The sequence below is a fragment of the Delphinus delphis genome, chromosome 10 (genome assembly GCF_949987515.2).
Source record: "Delphinus delphis chromosome 10, mDelDel1.2, whole genome shotgun sequence".
In the NCBI taxonomy this organism is placed as follows: domain Eukaryota; kingdom Metazoa; phylum Chordata; class Mammalia; order Artiodactyla; family Delphinidae; genus Delphinus; species Delphinus delphis.
This window is the reverse complement of record NC_082692.2, coordinates 50,325,357-50,345,689: the sequence shown is the minus strand read 5'-3', so window position 1 is coordinate 50,345,689 and position 20,333 is coordinate 50,325,357. Positions and strand designations below refer to the sequence as shown.

General features: G+C 44.1%; 1 protein-coding gene across 1 annotated transcript in view; it reads right to left on the bottom strand.

Annotated features, from left to right (window-relative positions):
* The window catches only part of TGFBR2 (transforming growth factor beta receptor 2), a 95,109-nt gene extending 76,035 nt beyond the window's left edge, over positions 1 to 19,074 (bottom strand). Inside the window, exon 1 of the mRNA XM_060022087.1 lies at positions 18,566 to 19,074. Within this exon, the coding sequence (XP_059878070.1) occupies positions 18,566 to 18,659 (94 nt within the window). The 5' untranslated portion in view covers positions 18,660 to 19,074. The remainder of the gene's footprint in view (positions 1 to 18,565) is intronic.
* Between the last annotated feature and the right edge of the window lie 1,259 nt (positions 19,075 to 20,333).

The window sequence follows — 20,333 nt, the reverse complement described above, 5'->3', positions numbered from 1 at the left end:
GGAATGGTTTATAATCCCTACCTCTCCATGGGCAGAGACCTTAAGCGTATTTTCCTCCTGCAAGACGACACTATTTGTCCAGCCCTTTAAAGATTAAAACTAAAAACACAGATAATGAAAGAGGGTATTATAATTAGAGTGTATTGAAAAGAGGGTATTATAATTAGAGTGTATTGCTATTGAGTATTTCCATAAACATTAGGATATCATGGATCCAGGACAGAGACAGTCTCTAATTCCAAAGGACAGGAATGGAAAGGTACAAATAATTCAATCTGTTCCCCTAAGAAATGACCTGATTATCCTCACTGGAAGACTTGAGGAGAATGGGAATTTCAAGGATATGACTGTCCTGTCCATTATGGTAGCCAACAGCCCCATGTGGCTATTTACATTTAAGTTAATTGAAATAAAATAACATAATTCAGTTCCTTAGTTGCACCTACCACATTTCAAGCCATATGTGGCTAATGGTACCCACGGTGGGCAGTGCAGATATAAGATACGGTCACCACTGCAGAAGGTTCTACCAAACAGTGCTGCTCACCAAGACAGCTAAATAATTCGTCCCAGTAACATCATGGAGATTATGAAGTAAAAAGCTCCCCGAATACGTTTCTGGGCTATTGGCATCCTTCTCTAGTGAATTCCTTGCAGAGGTTTATGTATATTGTACAATCAAACAAACCAACCTCCCCGGGCTCAGGCCCATTCAAATGGCATCAGATATGATAAAAGGATTCCGTTGAGGCTCTCCTCAATTGAAACTCTAAATTCTTTAGATTTCTAAAAGTATGGAGTGTATGTTTGAGTTACCCGTGGTGCGGACATGCCAGGAAAATATCTATGAGTGAGACTTGGTAAAAGAAAGTGCTCCCTTGGAATTAATGAATCTGTGCCCTTGTTTGTTTTTTCACACCATATTTCAGAGGAGTCAGCAGGCTGTGCGTGGAGTAAGGGCTAGATGGAACCCAAGGATATGTGGGGATACCAAAGGTTCTGGGACTTTTAAGAGCTTCCCTATATATCTTTTGAGGTGCAATGAAGGAACTATTGTTTTAAAAAATCATGAAGTGTTTGGGGAAGGGAAGGATTGGGAGTTTGGAGTTAGTAGAGGCAAACAATTACATATAGAATGGATAGACAACAACGTCCTACTGTATAGCACAGGGAACTATATTCAATACCCTGTGATAAACCATAATGAAAAAGAATATAAAAAATAATATGTACATGATAACTGAATCGCTCTGCTGTGTAGCAGAAATTACACAACACTGTATATCAACTATACTTCAATAAATTTTTTTAAAATATATTTTTTTTTAAAATCATGACATGCTACTGCTGGTGGAACCCTATCCCCACCATGGGGTCAGAAATAAGGGTCCAGGAGCTGACTTGATGCGTAGGGAGGTTGTGACGGGCTCCCCTGCCTTCTGCTTATTGCAGAAGCCTGATGGGAAAAGAAGAAAGGGGTCCACTGCCTGAACATCACACACTCCTGGCCTTGCAATGGTTTTAGGATGACATGCCCCTACTTATGATTTGCTAGTGACTGGAGAATTAAGCCTAAACAACATGGCCTAGCATTGAAGGCCCCCATAATCTGATTATCTTTCTGCTAAAAAACCCATTATCAGAAACCCTTTGATATGTTAACGCCTTCTGCCTTCCTCACCCCTGGCATTTCTACCTTCTCCCAAGATCTACTTGTGCAAGGCCAAGGGATCACCCCCAAGGTGCCTGCCCAGGCCCCGGAAAGAGTTCAGTGCCTCTGCCAGCAGCTGTGAGCTTGACTGTGACCAGGAGAATGGCTTCTCCAAGGAGGCCTGGTGTCCACAACAGGCTGATGCCCACTTTGGCTGCCGTCGGGGAGCTGGAGGACGGCCTCTGTGTGTTCGGTGGGCACACATCACAGGCAGGCGTCTTCCCAGCTTCCCCTGTTTCCTTGCAGCAAACGCAGAAGCGTGACCCTGGCTAACAAATGGACAGTGGTGCCACTGAGTGGTACTCAGCCCTTCAGATGCAGCTCAACCATTTCCCCCTTTGGAAGGTCATCAATCTCCAACCCAACCCAGAGAGTTCTGCCTCCTTTGGCCTTGACTTTTAACCACCTTTATGGTGAGGTAGGCCTGTATTTACCACACTCTGCAGGTGAGTTTCCAGAAGTAAAGGGATTTTGATTCTCCTACAGCTCTATAACAAAACCTTGCTCTTGTTGTACAGGATTTAAAGGCAGAAGACGTGAGCTTTTGAATCTAAAAAATGGTACTTCTTTGCTAGGAGACATCAAGTAAGTCTCTTGATCAAATTCTCCATTTGTAACCTAGCTGAGTGGGTTCCACATGAGAATCATCTGGGCATCTTTTGAAACAATACTGATGCCAGGGGCCCTGGGTAGGGGTTTGGCTCAGGCATCTAAAAGCTCCTTAGATGATTCTAATGTGCAGCCAGAATTAAAAAAATAAATACCGTTCAGGGAGGATTTATTCTATATGGAGTGAAGAACTCACTGGGGACAAACTTAGGGCGTAGAGACGGAGGCATGGCAGTACCGGATAGAGGTGCCAGGCCTACCAGCCATGTTTCCCCACTTGGCCTGCTGTTAGGAAAATCACAGACTGCATTAATACTGTACCTTATTATAAATGTATACAGGTAGGGTCAAGTCCAACCCAAGCAATCTTAGTGACTCATAAAAAATCTTTTTGGGATGAGGCACGAATCATAAACACAATGGCCCCAAGGCATTCGTTTGCTATTGTACAAATTCCTTCCAGGAAGATCATTTTTAGATTAATTTTTAAGCACAGATTTTACAATTTACTATCATTTAAAGGGTGGAAATCCTCTGCCAATCACCAAGGGGACAATAAGCTTAAAGGAAGGTCTGTTTGAAAGATCTGAGGAGCAGGCTTCCTGAGAAAGCTGAATTTCTCAAGTGTTCTGACCCCAGGAGGCAAAATGAATAGCAAGTTCAAGGAGACGAACGTGAGAAAGTTTATCTCCCTTTAGAGAAACTAGCAAAGAAGTTAATAAGATACACAGTTCCTTAGATCAGAGTTAACAGTTGTAGATAAGCTTTTCCTTCAGAAAATCACAAAGCTAAGTAGATAAAACACACAAAAAAGATAAGTTTTAAGTCAACATGTTCCTGCAATGTAATTTCTCTTCCTGGTCTGTGATGTTTTTCTTTTTCATTCTATTTAAACAAACATATATTGAGCAGCATCTATATGATAGGTCTAAAGAAGGATCATTTCTGAAATGTTCAAAATGTGAGTATTTTCCTTAGTACAATTACATTTGCATTCACAGGAACAGTATGTAAAAACAATAATTTTTAAAAAGGATTATATAAAAGATATTATTCCAGAGGATTTACTACAAAATCCCTTTAAAAAAGAAAGTGCATAAAAGGTAACACTGAAATATGTATTATAGTTTGAAGGCAATCTCTCCAATTTTAATATAAATTCATGAACCCAGTCATTATGTAAAGAAGCTCATCTGTTCTAGGAAACATTCACTGAGGAGGAAGGATCAGAATGATCTGTGGTCCTGAGTCCAGGAAGTCATCCTGATGGATCTGGTGGGGGAGAAAAAGAGGTCCATGTGACAGACGGGGCTGCTTTAATGCGTTTCCTTAACCGAAATTAATTAAAACAACAACACAACCCAACTTCTTTTTCTATGTTGTGGGGAAAATAACGTTTATATAGAGCACAGTGCAGGAAGCAGGAATCTAAATTAGCTTTGCGTGCTGGCAGCCTGAATAATGCTTCTGCCAAGAGGTCATTTTTTTTTACCAAATCCTTTCAAAATGTCACAGTCACAGGCACAGTCTTCGCTACTCCTCAAGGTATAACTTCTTTAATATCAAAGCAATTTGACTAAACATTACATGTCTAATGTCACTCGTGTTCTGCCAGTCTACACAATCCTGTTGTCCCCTCCATCTTTTTCAGACATCCATCTTTAAGAAGATCTGTGAAGGAACCCCAGACAGTCCTTGACCTCTGGGCCTTCCTACGTAAAGACCCCCATATCCCTGACCATGTCATGCACCTCGAAGCTCTGGGGAAGAGCAAACCTACAGGACTGGGGCAATGGCCACAGGTTTTTATAAATGGCAACATCTGCCTCCTGACAATGGTGACATGACCCTCAGAAAGCAGACCGCATGGTGTTTAAAAGAGAAACTGTCCCCACAAGAAAAGGGGAAAAAGAAAATGACTCACGACACAGTCTGAACTCCAGTAAGACTGGTGGACAAAACCCTCAAAGAAATGTCTGGCAGAAGGTAATGCTCCAGTCCTAAATGCGGCTTCTCAGGTTCAAGGCAAAACAACGAGGCTTCTGATGCCAACCCTTCCATCCCCTCTTTTGCAATTCAGTTACGGAAACATAAAAACACAATGGGACCAGAGTTTTGATCTTATATTTACTTAGATATTAAGCGGCGAGGGAATACAATGACTAAAAACAGTAAAATGATGAAAAGACAAATGATACTTTATGATGCCTCGGGTGGTTTCACCTTTCTGGGCCTCCGTTTCCATGTATGTCAAATGGGATTACTAGACTCATCTCAGAGGGTTGTTTCCAAGGTTACAGGTGACAGGCAAGGGAAAGTGTTTTACAGGTAACAAAGCACTCTATGAACGTATGGGATTATTAAAAAACTATTATCATCAGACATGGTCAATATGTTTTCTTCAAAGTTATCTGACTAGATTTTTTCCACTGGTGTTCTTTCCCCCATCAGTCTCAATTATAGTAAAGTTATTCAAATCACTTCTCTTTTCTGGTTCCCTGGCACTAGTTTTCCATCTGCCTGGACAAGTAAGTAAATGACTAGTTTTACAACATTTGTTGTGCTTTTAATTTTCATTTAACGGCTATTTTAACAATGAAAGACACAGTATACATTCCCAAGAGATAAGCACCAGAGGATGGTTGGCAGAAATGTTCGCTGAAATAGGGTCCTTCCACTGCAGCCCTGGTCACTGCTGATAAAAGGCACGCAAGCCCATAGTGTCCTGAGGTTTATGCGGCTGCTTTCAACCAGCACAGTCCTCAACTGTCCACCCTCACTCATCTCTTGGTTTTCTTATAACTTCAAGACTCTTCAACTGAGAAAGCATGATGGCCATGTCTGCTTCCATGGGCTTCTTGTGTAACCTGGGAAGATGATTTAAGAAAAGTGCCAAGACTTTTCAGGGGCTTGCTCCAAAAACTCTCCTGAACATAAATTATTTTAGAGTATGGGTCATCATCAAAACAGACCATTGTATCAGAGGTCAGGTGTTGTCTGGGGCTTCATTTTCCAGAACCTAAAGCTAAATGTATAAATAAAGACATACAGAGAAGAACAAAACTGCTTTGACTGGCAGAACACAAGTAACATAGACACCTAACATTCAGTCCATTGCTTTTACACAAAAGAAAAGCAAAGCCAATAGGCTTAGAGCAGAGGGGGTTCAAGTTCGTTGGAGCTCCAACACTTATTCAAGAAGTAACCACTGAACTGTTAAGAAACCAGATTCCCTCCTGGGCCCTGAAGACACAAGACACATTTCATTCACAAACTGGTAACAGGAAACACTCTGAGTTTGACAAACTGCTTTGCAAAGTGCTGAATAAATGTAAGTGATTCTATAATTGCCACAAACATCCCCACCAACACCACCATCAAAATCTTGGAAGATTCATGTTTTCAACAGTTTTGAGAGCTCACCAACAGTACATCAAATTAAAAGTATTGTCTGCCGACACAGATGTAGAGAACAAACGTATAGACACGAAGAGGGCAAAGTGGTAGGGTAGGGGTGGTGGTGGGATGAATTGGGAGATTGGGACTGACATGTATACACCGATGTGTGTAAAACAGATAACTAAAAAGAACCTGCTGTATAAAAAAATTAATAAAATAAGATTCAGAAACAACGTATTCTCTGCCTAGTCAGTGCCACAGAAATATTAAGACACAAATTTCTTATTTCGCCTCCTTTTCCCCCATGGATAAAGCAGAGAGGGCATTGCTAATGCATGTCTACATAATTTTATGAAGTCTGCCCCAGAATTTCCACAGAGGAGGGTTCAGGGGTGATGACTCAGCTGGAAAGGAGGGGAGACGTGTCTGGAAGCCGTGCTGACCCAGGAAGCACACTAGCGATGGAGTCTAGAGAGCAGGGGGCTGTGGAGACCACAGTGATGGAGGTGCTGAGACCTTCCAGGCCTTCTCTGGAGACCCATCCGTATTAAGCGCCCATCTAAGGCAGCCTTCCTACCTAAGTCTCCTGAGCACGCGCTGTTTTACCAGGGCTTTCCCAAAAGTGCAACCAGGAGTCCCCCTGTATATGGGATGTTTTGCATCAGGCAGGTGGAAAGATGTCTTCAGCCGCTCTCCACTGCCCCAATACCCCTCTATTCAACGGCCCCTTCTCCAGCCATCCCAACACAGGAGATAACCTACGAGTCAGAAAATGAAAGGCAGGACTGGCAATAAAAACCCAAAAAACAAAACAAAACAAAAAAACCCATCCCAAGTCAGGTGGTATGATTTGCTTTCTGACTTTTCCTGGCCTCTGTGGTCACAACACGTTGAGCCCTCTAAAAGATGCACACAAGAACATAAATGAATCAAAGGCAGGCTGTGATGGATGGAAAAACAGCAGCCCTCCACACCCCCAGACTGCAGCTCCCCTGAATTCACAGAAAGTAAAGGCTGAACACACAGAAAACCTCCACTGTAAAGAACAACTTACACAAATCAGAACGTTCGAGATTTCCCACAAGCCCATGGTTCTCTCACACACCACCACACGTGGCTATAAATAACAAAGCCCTTGACGACACACTTGGGGGAAAGGGAGGCAGTCTAGTTAAAAAAAAAAAAAAAAAAAAAAAAAAATCTTGTCACCGCCATGTTGGATTTATAAGCACTGTCCCTGGCCTTTAAAAGCAACGAATTCCAAACAGCAACAATCTTTTAGTGACAATGCATGCTGAGCGCCAGGGAAGAATCAGACAGACTGTTCTCCCTCAAAGAGCTTTCCTTCTAGGAAGGGAGTTAAAACACACACACGTCCAGCCACAGGGAGCTTCCCACCAGGGCCGCCCGAGAGGAAGCCAGGCCTGATGGAGAGGCTGTGAAGGGGAGAAATAGGACAAATCCAACTGCAGACCTGACAGAAGAAGTGGGGTTCGGCCAAGCGTTGGTTCAAAGGAACAAAGGTGCTGTAGGGCATGAAGAGAGAATGGGAAAATCGTGGGGAGCAGAAGGGTCACAGGTTAGAAAAGCTGAGTAAAACCAGGGCCTGAGGATGCACGAGGTCAGAAAGGGGGCTGGGGGAGAGGCTGGCACCATCCAGGCCTCCCGTGATCTAACTTATGCTGGGGTCCTTCTCTGTGTCCTAGGAGCCAGGGGTGCAGCCCTGACCTCAAAAAGGAAACAAGGGCCACGCAATCACCTAGGATCCATGGAGAGGATCCACAGAAGGCTTCCCGCAGGTCACCTATTCAACATGACACCTGAGGGGCAGAGTTAACTGATGGCGACGTATTGTGTATTGAAGAGATGAAGGGTGTCCGTGGGCAGAAACCAACGAGGAGATCCTTACAGATGACAGAAAACAGGAGTTCAGACTTGCACTGTGGTAGCATAATTTAAGAGCAAAAATGCATTTCCTGTAACTGTGTTCCTGTTGTAAATAATGTCTGATTAAGAGACTCTAGGTATTAAAATTTGAAAGTTATTCTGATAAGTAAGTTGAGATCTGATGGAACAGGAAGCAACATGAGACCAGGTTGCAATGGGAAGTGTTTTCTGTCTTTGTTTTTTGCCAAGTAAGATGTCAAAAGAAAAAAAAAGTCAGAAAATAAAATTATTTGGAAAAATCAGAAAGTAGTTGTGAGAACCGGTTGTTGCAACTGACAGGGACCCATAATTCTTGAAGACAAAAGTAACTGAGGGGCAAACATGGCCTTATGTTGAGTAAAATACAGAAGCTCATCAGTGAGAAAGCCAGCTGTGGGGCTCTCAGAACAGTCTAAAATTAATGTTGAAAGATTCAAGAAAAATTGAGTCCTCACTGAGCACTGACCAAATAACTTTCTCAAGACAAAAGAAGATTTTTTTTTAATGTTGAAAAGTAGAACCACTTCCTGAAAAACGTGACATTAATTCAGTAATTTATTGGAGACATCATTTGTATACAAGGGAGTGCGACATATTTTAAGCAATGCCGAGGTGTAATAGCTCCAAACGGATTTAAGGCCTACAGGTGTCAAGGTGGTCTGTGATTAAACACCTAAGGAGTAAACATGATGAATGGTGTGGGTTCAGCAGAGAAAAGGATTCCTGGGAGCTACACTTGGTGGTCAAGGCACAGTCAGTGGAGGAAGCAGCCAAGAAGGATGCTTTGGGAAGAGAGACGGGTTAAAACCCACTCATTAACTGACTTGCCCTCAGCAAATCTCTCTCCTGCTAGCCTTAAAGCATTACTTACCCCCAGTTAAAATGGGCCCTGTAGCTGAGGAGGAATCGAAGCACCTTCATAAAATGGGCAGCTATCCTCTTCCTCAGTGACAGAAACAAGTCTGATCTGACACACTGAAATCTCTGCACTTGACACCCCTGTGGAAAGGTTTTCATGCTGTTACAACAGTGCTTCTCAAACTTCGATGCACACACGAATCACTTGGGGGTCTTGTTAAAATGCAGATTCAGTGCAGTAGGTCTGGGGAGGGGCCCAACATTCTGCATTTCCCATAACCCTCAGTGATGCTGATCCTGCTGGCGGCTGGACCACCCTTTGAGTAGTAAAGTACTGGAGCATCTTTAGTTGCTGTTATCAGGGCATGGTAGAAAGGCATCATTTTTGAGCTCAAGATTCGGGCCTCAAGGCATACTATAAGTCATAAAAAGTAGATGTGAAAAGGAGAGTGAGGCTCCTGGAGAGTGAGAAAGTAGAGCCAGCAGGGCTGCAAGGGGAGGCGATGGAAAACAGAAGAGGGCAACAGAGGAAAAGGCTGGTTGGCCCGCTGCTGATTAGAATAAATAAGAGGTGACAAGAAAGAAATTATAAGAATGAAAGTAAGAGTGCCCAGGGTGTGTTGAGAGTGTTAGAAAGTATTTTACGAACAATGAACTTCAAGGGATTCCAGAATAGTGAATACAAAATGTTACTTTTGGGTGTTTTTGTCCCTTTTCACATATGGTCTTTCTCTTTTTTTTTTTTCTTTTTGCCTAATACTATGGGTTTTAGAGAATAAAACATAAAAGTGAGCTGTAACAACAAGACCGTCATTCAAAGCAATAGTTAGAAGATTCCTCCACTGCTGACTATACAGAAATGCGACTATAGGACTCACAGCTACTCCCCTGCCTAAAACAGCAGTCTGAAAACTGCCAATCTGGAGCAAATTCTGTCTTTTCTGAGAATATTTTAAGAAAAGAGGTGGAGAAATATTTGAAAGGCAAGACAAGACTATACTCAGACAAGTTTCCTTTCTTTTCCCAAAAAAACATAGAAGCTCCTTTAGGGCTTTCTCTCTTTTCCTAGACATAGCAAAGCATTTCATAATTCTCTAACTTAGGAAAACGCTTTACAGACATTCTCACCAGCTCAAAGAAAGGAGAGGATGCAAACACTGCAATTAACCAGAGAGAAATGGTATTCCCACCCAAACCAAGACAGCCTTTCTTCAGCAAGGAGAAAGTGGGAGCTGCAGTAAACATGCTCTTTAGTGAGGATGTCTGCTCAGGCACCTGCACTAGGGACATTTCAAAATAAACGTGGCTTCTGTTTCTTTTTTAAACAGCAGTTGTCTCCAACAAACTCCAATTGGATATTTGTGGTATTTGTTAGTTCCAACCTGTGATGACGTTCGATAGTTTTCTATTTTGATTAGCTAAGGATTATGCTTTCTAAGCCAACAACAATGATTTCCTTTACTAACATCCAGAATGAAACATTTTGGAACATAAAAAGCTAAAAATCTCATCTAGGTCAGTGCTTGTCACTATACACAGAAGAAAAATGAGACCCAGGGAGACCAAAGGAGGTAACCAGGTCCCCCAGACACCTTGACTGCCAGTATGACAGGGTTTAATCTTCACCAGCTGTCTCCGAGGCAGATTCTTAATCTCAAACTAAGGGTCAGAGCTGGATTAGATCATTCAAGATCAAGGTTTTGTGATAATTACATATCTGCAACTTCTTTTCTGTTTGGTATGGGGCCTCTAAACTAGGAAAGTGATGAAGAGACTAGGAAAAAAAAACGCTTTGGTTTGGTGATGTAACAATGCAGACTCCAGAGTATTTGGATGGGGTTGGGGGTGAGGAGGACTTTGAATTTATTTTCTAAGCCAACCAGCAAATCCTGCCATTAGGCATGTAGTCAGGTCTTGTGGAAGTCGAAGCTTATAAATTTCAGGGGTACTCGTTAAGAAAAAGAATATAAAAATTAAGAATAGAAATGTAGGTATGAAAGAGAATATTTAGAGTGGCATCTTACACATTACAAATTTTAAGAAGCTGCAGATACCACAAATATAAAAGTTAAAAGAAAACAAATATTTTTATTAATTAACTGCCTGATACACCTCTGAAATATTATTGCTACATTTTTTGGTTACATTCTCTTTGATCACCTCTACCAATGATATTCCACGATATTCTCTTTAGAGAAAATTTAAAATAATTCAATCTTTCCTCTAGAACTGTTGATCAGAATTTGTAAATTTATTCTTGAGATAACTTGGAAGTTTTTTCCAGCTTCATAACTCATTATAAGTAATGTCATATAAATGTTTTGGGTTGCCTCTAAATTTGGGAAAACCCCTACGAAGTTGCTTTTACAGGTGAGTTGTAATATTCAGGGCATCGCAAGATATCTTAAATATTCTCTACCTTGATAACACTCGTTAACCACATTGCCAGGGCCCCTCCCAGAGCCAGAAGGGGGGCCTGCAGCAGGGAGAAGCCTTGAGGTTCCATCCACATCATGGTAAATCCACATTGGCACACCATATATAACCCCCACCTACTTATGCATCCTTGAATTCCCCCAATTCTTCCGAATAAAGTGCCTGTTCTATTCAGAATACCTACTAAATTCCTTGATGGCATAACTATGGCATGATTCAGCCAGGACTGTATCACCTGATATGTATATTTCATTTTCCCATCAAGGTCACAAGACAGGCCTAACATTTGACCACCTGGTGTATGGATCAAACGTTACTTTATTTACCTAAAGAAATTACATGGGATAATTTCATGGGAATTACATGGGAATTTACATGGGATAACATATGAAAAACACCAAAGCCTTAGAAAAATGTTGGATCTCACCATTATTTCTCTTAACCCCTAGAGTCTCCCAGCACCCACGCTATAATGGAGAAGTGGTTTGTATCAATCGAGGCGGCCTGGTCCAGTAGAGCCTAGCACTTAGGGTCTAGGTCCCCAAACCAGACCATCTCGGGTTCAACCCCAGCCTAATCATTTGCTAATTGAGTGGCCTTAATTTCCCTGATCTCTAGAGGACTTACAATAAGCATCATAAAGCCGACCTTGTAGAGTTGTTTGGAGGTTAAATAATACACGTGAAGCGCTCAACATGGTCCAGGCAGCAGCAGTTAGTGCAGCTACAATCATTACTATGCATTATCAGGAAATCTGCCCACAAAATCTCTGGAGTGAAGCTTCCTCGAGATATTAACACCATTCAGAGCGGCATGAGCCACTGTCGTCTCCTTCCATAGGCAAGTTCTGCAGAGTTTTAGGATCACCAGCAGTCATCCACAAAGCAGCAGAGTGAATTTCCTGCCACAGCCAATAAATCCTCCATGACGATTTACAACTTTAACAGATAAAGTGGCAAATATTGAAAATACGAACCTGACTCTGTATTTTCCTTCAAAGACACTCATGGCTGTTCTGCCAAGCCCCCAGCTCCCTGCAATGCAGTTTTCACAATCCTATACCTTGTATAGTATCTTAACAGCTTTTTACTTCTTTATCTGCTCTGATATTCTTGTTTCCTTAAAAAGGCTTGAGAAGGCCTTAAGAAGGCTTGAGGAGGCCTCATGTTCCCAATACCCAGAGGAAATGCAACCAAGGCACTGGGAAATCTTAAAGAAACTGTGTAAGTGAAATCCTGGATAGAACAAGTCAAATGAATATAGCTGAAGTTTCCTGCAGGAAAAGACAAGCCATGAAAAACTGAATTTCCCCAAGGAAATACACCACTATGATTACAGCCAAACTCTTAGCTTTTTCATTAATGAGCAAATTCTCTACTCCAGGGAAAATATGATATAATCAACAATAACTAATTTTGTACCTAACACCTCTGCAAAGGTGTGTTGTTGGTGCAGATCAATCCCCAGTGTTGGAAGACCCAGGGCGGGGGGACAAATGGTGGCCCACAGACCACACGTCAGAATATTGAAAGTTATAAATCACACTGACAAACCGTTCGATCAAGTAGGTTTTATCCTTCTACCTTGATTGACAAATGCACCTCCATAACGTCTTAGAAAAGACCAAGTTCAACTTCAAACTCTTGACCTGCTCAGAGACCAGCCCTGGAACTGGGGAAACACTGTCCCAAACCCGGCCAACAATCTACCTTCCTCTTTCCACTGGCTGCTTCATCTGGCACCAAGAGGGACCTTGTGACATGTAAAACACCCAAGTTTTAACACTCACACCCCCCCACACCCCACACATACACGGCTGTCCCTTCGCCACCCCTCAGGCCCATAGACCAGTGGCTACAAAGGCCCTCAGGAAGATGGGTCCAAAGGTCCATGTAGGCTGTAAAAGTGGGTCCACAGCCATCCGAACAGCATATTTTGGGTTTCCAGGTACCTGAAACTGATCTATAAAGGGAGACTCTGGACTCAGAGGCCCAGGAGTCTCCTCACCCCATAACAGGGGCTGAACAGAGAACAATAAAAGCAGTGCCCTCTAAATCCCAGGGCAGAGGCTCCGTTTGCTCGTACACTAGGCCTATATTTTAACTGAGCAGAAAAATTGGGGGGGGGGGAATATCTCATCAGAAAAGAGCAAAAATAAAAAACAGCCGCTTATCTTGAGAGCAGGCAGCCTTCCCCAGATACAATCTCACCCATCACATGCAGTTGCCCTGAGCTAAGTCCATTCTAATGATCTACAGCTTCAGCCCTGCGAACAAAACACAGACGCTAGGAAACCCTAAAGAGGCCAAGCAGGAGATCCTAAATGGACCACAGGCAAGGAGGCAGTTGCTCCATGTTGAGTGCCAAGACCTAAAAAGCTGATTATGGCAAATAAAAGACAGATCCTTTTGGGAGGAGAAGAATATTAACCACCTACAAGTTTTCTAAAAGTCAAATCATCCCCCTTTGTGATACTGGATAAATTCTACTCTTCAACATCATCCCCCTTGTGATACTAGATAAATTCTACTCTTCCCACCCTCCCCAGCAGCTGTTCGAGGTCTGTACACAGACGCTGGTCCTACATGCCTGGAATCTGGGGTTGCCAGTATATATCTCTGAAAACAGCGCGTGTCCAGCTGCTGTCAATGGTCAAGGCACAGGTCACCGGCAGTGGGTCCCACCACCAAGACGCAATTATCAGACTAGGAACAGCAGAGTTTTCTTGGTCAAAGAGACTCTACCCTATCCTGATTTTCGGTAGGACAATGACAATCAGGAAGGAGGTAGATCATGCAAGCAAAGCAAATCGTGACCTCAGGGGCATTGAATGGATATTAGATGGTAAGTTCCCCTTTCTTGAATACGATATCCCTTTACTCACTCCCTAACTTCCATCCCAACACACATACACACAGATATACCAGGGAAAAGGGCCAAGCAGAACACAAGGAAGACAAGGTTAGAAAACACACACACACACACACACACACACAGGCAAACATCAAGTTGCTTTATGCAGACTCTATCTTCTCCATTTATAAAATAAAGGTAATGAAAATTATCTTGTCGGTTTCTCCTGAGGATTAAATTAGATAATAATGTCAGGCGGCTGGCTCAGAACAGGTTCTCAAATGTTACTTCTCCCTTCTCCCCACTTGTCCTTGAGAGGAGCCAACTTACCCTGCTTGGCTTCCCAACCCTCATGACATGCAAGGCAAGAAGGAGAATCATCGTTATCCCACCTTGGTCAGAAACCACAAGTAGGTAGGAAGCAACATATTACAAGGGAAAGAAGGAGTGCAAAACAAACGGTGAGCATTCTTGCTGCTAATACCTATCTGCTAAATCATTTCTACTGAAAATCATGAGTTAATCTGCTGAAGCTGTACAGAAGGCCCCCGAGGGCAGAAGCCAACAAGGTGACAGAGTGATGCTTTTCTGTGGAAATTGGCTAAATAATGCCATGCTGTAGCCAGGAAGGACTTTTCCTCCACACCCTATTTTAAACTGTTTCGGTGGTTTGCATCAGACCTAAATAATAGCCACACTGCTCTTCTGCAGATAGCAGCTGCCCCAGGGCTGCACTTCCCTTAGACCAACTCACTTCACTGCTTATAAACCAAAACAGAAGACCCTGATGAAAAAAGAAACTTCAAAGCTAAGTTTAGATTTCGGCACTTCATTTTTAATGAAAGTCTCATTTCAACAACCTTCTAGAAAAAAAAAGAGAGAGAGAGAAGATTCAGTATTCACTGGCAAATGTCTTTGGTAAGACTGAAAAAGTTTTGCAATGGCTTTGAATGCCCTACATGAATTTCAAGTGTACAACTAAAGAGGTTGGATGAAAACTTCTAGCAGCTTTCCATCATGTCTGTCAGAAGCTGACATGTTTGTCATCTTTTTCCATAGGTCATCAGAATAAAAGATCCAACAACACAGTATAAAACAGCCAAATTGCCGATTGAGATCAAAGCCAAACTATTCTCAATAAAGATTTTACCATTCAGACCAAACACCCAATAAATAGTGACTGCCTGGTTGTGGAAATGCTCGACTGACTTGCAGTGCCTCTAGGAGGATGAATGGAGGTTCAGCTCAGCATTTCCTGGGTGCTAAGTGATATGCCAGGCACTGTCACAGACTCTGGAGACAGAGAAATGAGTGGGACAAAGCCAGTGCCTTTGAGAGAATGGGTAAGGGAGTCTCATCAAGAGCTAATTCTGCCTTACTATTGTTAGCAGCGAAAAGAGAGGCCTGTCCCCGGGAGGAGGGAACCTATAGCTCCACCCAGGGCGTTGAAAGCAGGTTTGCTTAAGAATGACACTTAAGTCAAGTCTTAAAAGATGAATCTAAATTATCCAGGGTAGCAGGAGTTCCAGACAGACAGCAGCTTGAACAAAAGTGAGGTGGCCCAACTGGGGGCCCGGAATAAGGCAGGCACAGGAAACAATAGATCAATGAAAAACACGTTCAGAGGGACAGTGGAGGGAATGGAAGGAAACACAACACCCAACAGAGCGGGCTTTTGACAAAGGGGTCTAGAGTCAATAATGCTTCCAAGTACGCAGGGTTAAAATATACATCCTTCTCTGGGCCTCAACACAACCCCCATATGTTAGACTCAATGGAGGCAAAGACCAGACCTGTCTTATTCACTCAGAATACTGTTTCCAGGTCTGAGCCTCCTGCCTGGCAAAAAGTGACATTCTATAGATACTGTTGAGAAGAAAGAATGGGTAATGGTCACTTTCTGCAATGGCACCAATGAAGTGTCATTCTTAATTGGAAAAATATGGTTAAAAAAAAGAAAATTTTTTGAAGTTGTGTTGAAAACTGAAATGCAGACCATGTAGCAGGTATGCTGGCTCCACAGACAGCAATGAGGACTTATCATTTCAAGGTGGGGGGCTACCTTGAAAAAAAGGCAAGGAGGGACTTCCCTGGTGGCACAGTGGTTAAGAATCCGCCTGCCAATGCAGGGGACATGGGTTCAAGCCCTGGTCCAGGAAGATCCCACGTGCCGCGGAGCAACTAAGCCCGTGTGCCACAACTACTGAGCCCGCGTGCCACAACTACTAAAGCCCGCCCGCCTAGAGCCTGTGCTCCACAAGAGAAGCCACCGCAATGAGAAGCCTGCACACCACAACAGAGAGTAGCCCCCGCACTTGCCGCAACTAGAGAAAGCCCACGCGCAGCAACGAAGACCCAATGTGGCCAAAAATAAATAAATAAAGGCAAGGAATCCAAAATGTGATGAGTATCTTATAGAAACCATAACTAGTTAAAAATAAATGGCCTAGAGGTGAAACATGTGCTTTCTGGGAACAAAAGCAAATAGACCAAAGATCAATTTCTGGACCTAGCAGTTTCCAGAACCCTGACAAAATCAGCAGTGATTTGGGGAAAGAAATTTATCTCTACAACACTTTTACCAACATTGAGTCCTCAACAAGGATCTCCTGTTAGGTATTTGAAAAGTAAAAGTTATATTTTTCAGATCTGAAGAGTTTTCAAACATTTAAAGTTTTCCCCCAAAGAGCAATTACTTAATTTCAGGCATTTAGGAAGAGTGAATCTACTAAGTCAAAAACAAAAACTAAAATACCTTTAAGTATGTACCTTAGTGAAGTTTGCTCTTATACTGAAGTCCTTGGCTCACTTGTCAATATACTAAATATAAGATGGATTTTTTAAGTAACCAAAGAGAAGGCTGTGAACAATCTCATTTCCTCTTATCTTACCATGCATTAAGATATTTTGAAAAATGTAGTGACAGATTACCAATTACGTTAGGAAAATCCTGAAACCATTTACTTCCATAGAAAATTAAATGCAAGTGGAATTAGGTTTCCCACCTCCATTATAGCTACCTTTGACCTTCAACTATCTTCAAAATGTAATTTCACATGAATACCCATCCAAAATGATTCCTTAGTTCAACCATTTTGTGGCTTTAATTTCATAAAAATATGAAATCTGTGGGTTTTGTAATACTGTCTAAAAGCCCAAATAAAAAGCCAGTTGGCTTTTAAGCTAATTGTTTAAAAGTGTGTATATAGATGAACTGAGACTGACTCATGAACTACTGAGTCTGGAATTTGCAAATCATAAATCTTATCCTCCTAAGCAAAGACTAACAGAATCAGGGCCCACTAATTTCCTTCTTTCGTAATCTGAAACAAAAGTTTTAACGATTTTTAAGGTACACTGAAAATTAAGGGTGCTGTTTAAAATATTAGCAAAATATAACTCAGTTCTTAAGAGTTTGGTGTATAATCAGAGAGTCGAACGTTCTGGTACTGCAAAGTAAGAAAGCATCCAAGGATGAAACAGTGGAACTTTATTAAACTGTAGAACTCAAATCTGTGTCGGATTTTTTTGTTTACAATAGTCTTTCCTCATTATCTTAAAAACTCCCATCTCCATGCCACCTTCAGTAAAAAAAATATAACTTTTAAAAATTTTCAATCCACTTCAAGAACTGTGAAATGTCCCATGTAGAAACTGGTCCATATTTCTTTTAGACAAGACCAAAGGTTAAGTCTGCCCCTGGCCCTTGGTAAACAGAATATGTGCCTCAGAGTGACGGGGACTGTCAGATCCTCCACATTTCATCCCAAATCCACACAGGGCATCTCCAAATTACCAAAAAGGAGTAGAGAGACAAAAGATGTTAAAGATGAAGGGAATGTAAAATGATCCAAATCTAACCATGTCCTTTCACAGATGAGGAGACTGAGGCCCAGAAAGGTCCCAAAACTCCAAAGACTCCATTACCAGAACCCAGATGCAGGTTCTCAGTTCTGTAGCAAAGAGCTAACAAAATTTCTAACTTTTAAGGTCTCAGGGATTCGGTACTTTCCATAACAAATACTTAAGAGTTCAATTCCTGCATTTTTCTCCCCTCAAAACCTCCTAGACACCAAGATCAGGTGGGCAGGGGGATTTACGATTTTAACCCTTCCGTTTCATTTCCACCAAACAACTGCACAGAACCTTCAAGTCCGCAAGACGGGGCTGTCCTGCTCCAGGCAACATCTCCAGCACCTAGCGCCTAGCAGGCACTCAGTAAATACTCCGCCTTCCACCTGACAAGCCCCACTCCCTGCCGCATCCATGCCAGCCCGCAGTGGAGCGAGACAAGTTTCCTTTGGCAATCGCCTTTCTCCTTGAAACTTTGCTACAGCAACTCCGGGCCAAAAAGCCGGTCCGCGGGCATGTGGCCCTGGGCAAGAGCTGAGGATGGGGGCCCTGCCCTTTCGGGGCACTGGGCGATCCCGGGCCGGGGACCAGGTGTGCCCGCCGCTCGCTCGGAGGCCGCCCGGGCCGCGTCCTGCCTCCGCCGATCACCAACTTCTCAAACTTCCCTTTCCGGGGGTGGGGGCGGCCCGGGACGCAGCGCCCTTCCTGCCCGCACAAAGGGGGCCGGGCGCGCCCCGCACCCCCGCCGAGACCACTTTCCTGGTCTTTGGAAAGAAAAACGTACCCGTCCCAGCGCAGGGTGCTGGGGCGCGGGCACCGGGGCCACGTCCCGGCTTCCGCCCGCCTCCCGGGCCGACTGTCAAGCGCAGCCCTGCGGGGCCCCGGGGACCCAGGCGCCAAGCCCGGGCGGGGGCCACTCACCCGACTTGGGAACGTGAGGCGGGATCGTGCTGGCGATGCGTGTCCACAGGACGATGTGCAGCGGCCACAGGCCCCCAAGCAGCCCCCGGCCCATGGCAGCCCCCGCCGCTCCGCATAGACCGGCCCGAGCGCGCACGCCGCGCCTCCGCGCCGCGCCCTGCGGACCCGCGCGGAGCAGCGGTGCGGCCAGATGTGGCGCCGCAGAGGGTGGCGGTGGGCGAGGCGCGGGGGGCCCGGCGGCCGAGGGGAGCTGCGCGGGAGGCCGGCCCGGCCGGCGGGTGCGCGCGCGGAGTGTCGTCGGGCCGGGCGCGCGAGTGACTCACGACTTCGCCCGGGCGCCGCGGGGGAAACAGGAAACTCCTCGCCAACAGCTGGGCAGGACCTCTCGCCGCCCCGAGCCTGCTCCCCGTCTCGGCTCCCGGTCCTCGCCCTCCCTCGCAGCTGCCAATCACGTCCCCGGGACCGGCCCCTCCGGGGCTTTGGCAAACTTTCAGCGGCCTCGCGCGTTCCCGCTCCGAAGACTGACTACGGAGCACTAAGTGCACACGTTCCAGAAAGTCACTGAACGCAGAGAGTGTCTGCGCTCTCCAAAGCACCCCCACCAGCATCCTCCCCTTCCCCACAACCCTCTTCGGGCTGTTCCTAAGTGCTTCAGAGCTGGTTTTCAAACTCCAAGTGGCGACTCAAGAGTGGATGCTGAAATCTGAGTTGTGAGCACTTTTTTTTTTTTTCAAGTAAAACAGTAAAAGTATTTCCTCATTAAACTTTGTTTCAGTTGTGTATGCCTAAACCATCACATTGTAAAATGTTTATTTTACTGTAGGTGGAAGTCCAGAAGTCTGTTCTCAAACTTTAATGTGCTCATGGACCCCCTGAAAATATTGTTAAAATGCAGATTCTGCTTCAGTACATCTAAGAGGCAGCATTTCTGATAGGCTCTTGGGTGGTGCCTCCCATTTTGAGCTGCCTCTTTCTTCCTGGGGGGTGACTGAGTGAGCAATTATAAACAATAAGCCATCACAGAGTGATAATGGTAATGGGAAATGTTATCTTCAGAATGTATCAGGTATGGCAGAAAGTGTGAAAGTAAAAGTGGCCTGGGAGTCAGCTAAGTGCCAGAGTTTGCCTTCCAACACTGCCTGTGAAGGGACAGAACTCTGAGCCCCTCCCCTGCAAAAGGGGACATCGGTGGGAGCAAAGGACAAACTTTCAACTTTCCCTTCTTGCTAAGGTGACCAGGTTTGCCCCCAAACTATCCTAGCGTACATCTGTTTCAAAGTTGAATTATTAACAGAACCCCCCGTCTCTTTCCCATGTGTCTTGGCTGGATATTGACTCATATGCTCATCCTACTTCCAGCCCCCTCAAAGAGTTAGATTCAGTACAGCCCTCTCTCTGGTCAGGAGATCTTCCAGCAGGTTACACAATAGACTCCTTTATCTGAGACAAAGCTTGTTTGCAGAGGCAGGTGGCCAGGCTTACTGGGAGTAAAGGCAAACTAGCTCTCCCTGGAAACCCAACCCCTGAAATCTTCCCTGTCAATCTGAGAGTTCTTTTGCTTGATCCTGGAAGTTAAGTCTTGTCACCATTGTTCCACCCAGCACAGAAGCTGACTTTTAGGAAAAGACCACTTCCTAGCTCTTGAATTTAGGATGCAGGAAGTGGGGTGAAATCATCAGGGTTGGGCATCTTCCTTCCCACCAACCTCCTTGCCAAAGCCACTTGAGCAAAGGAGGAAAGTTGAGTTCAAAATCTGTTTCTCTCCATT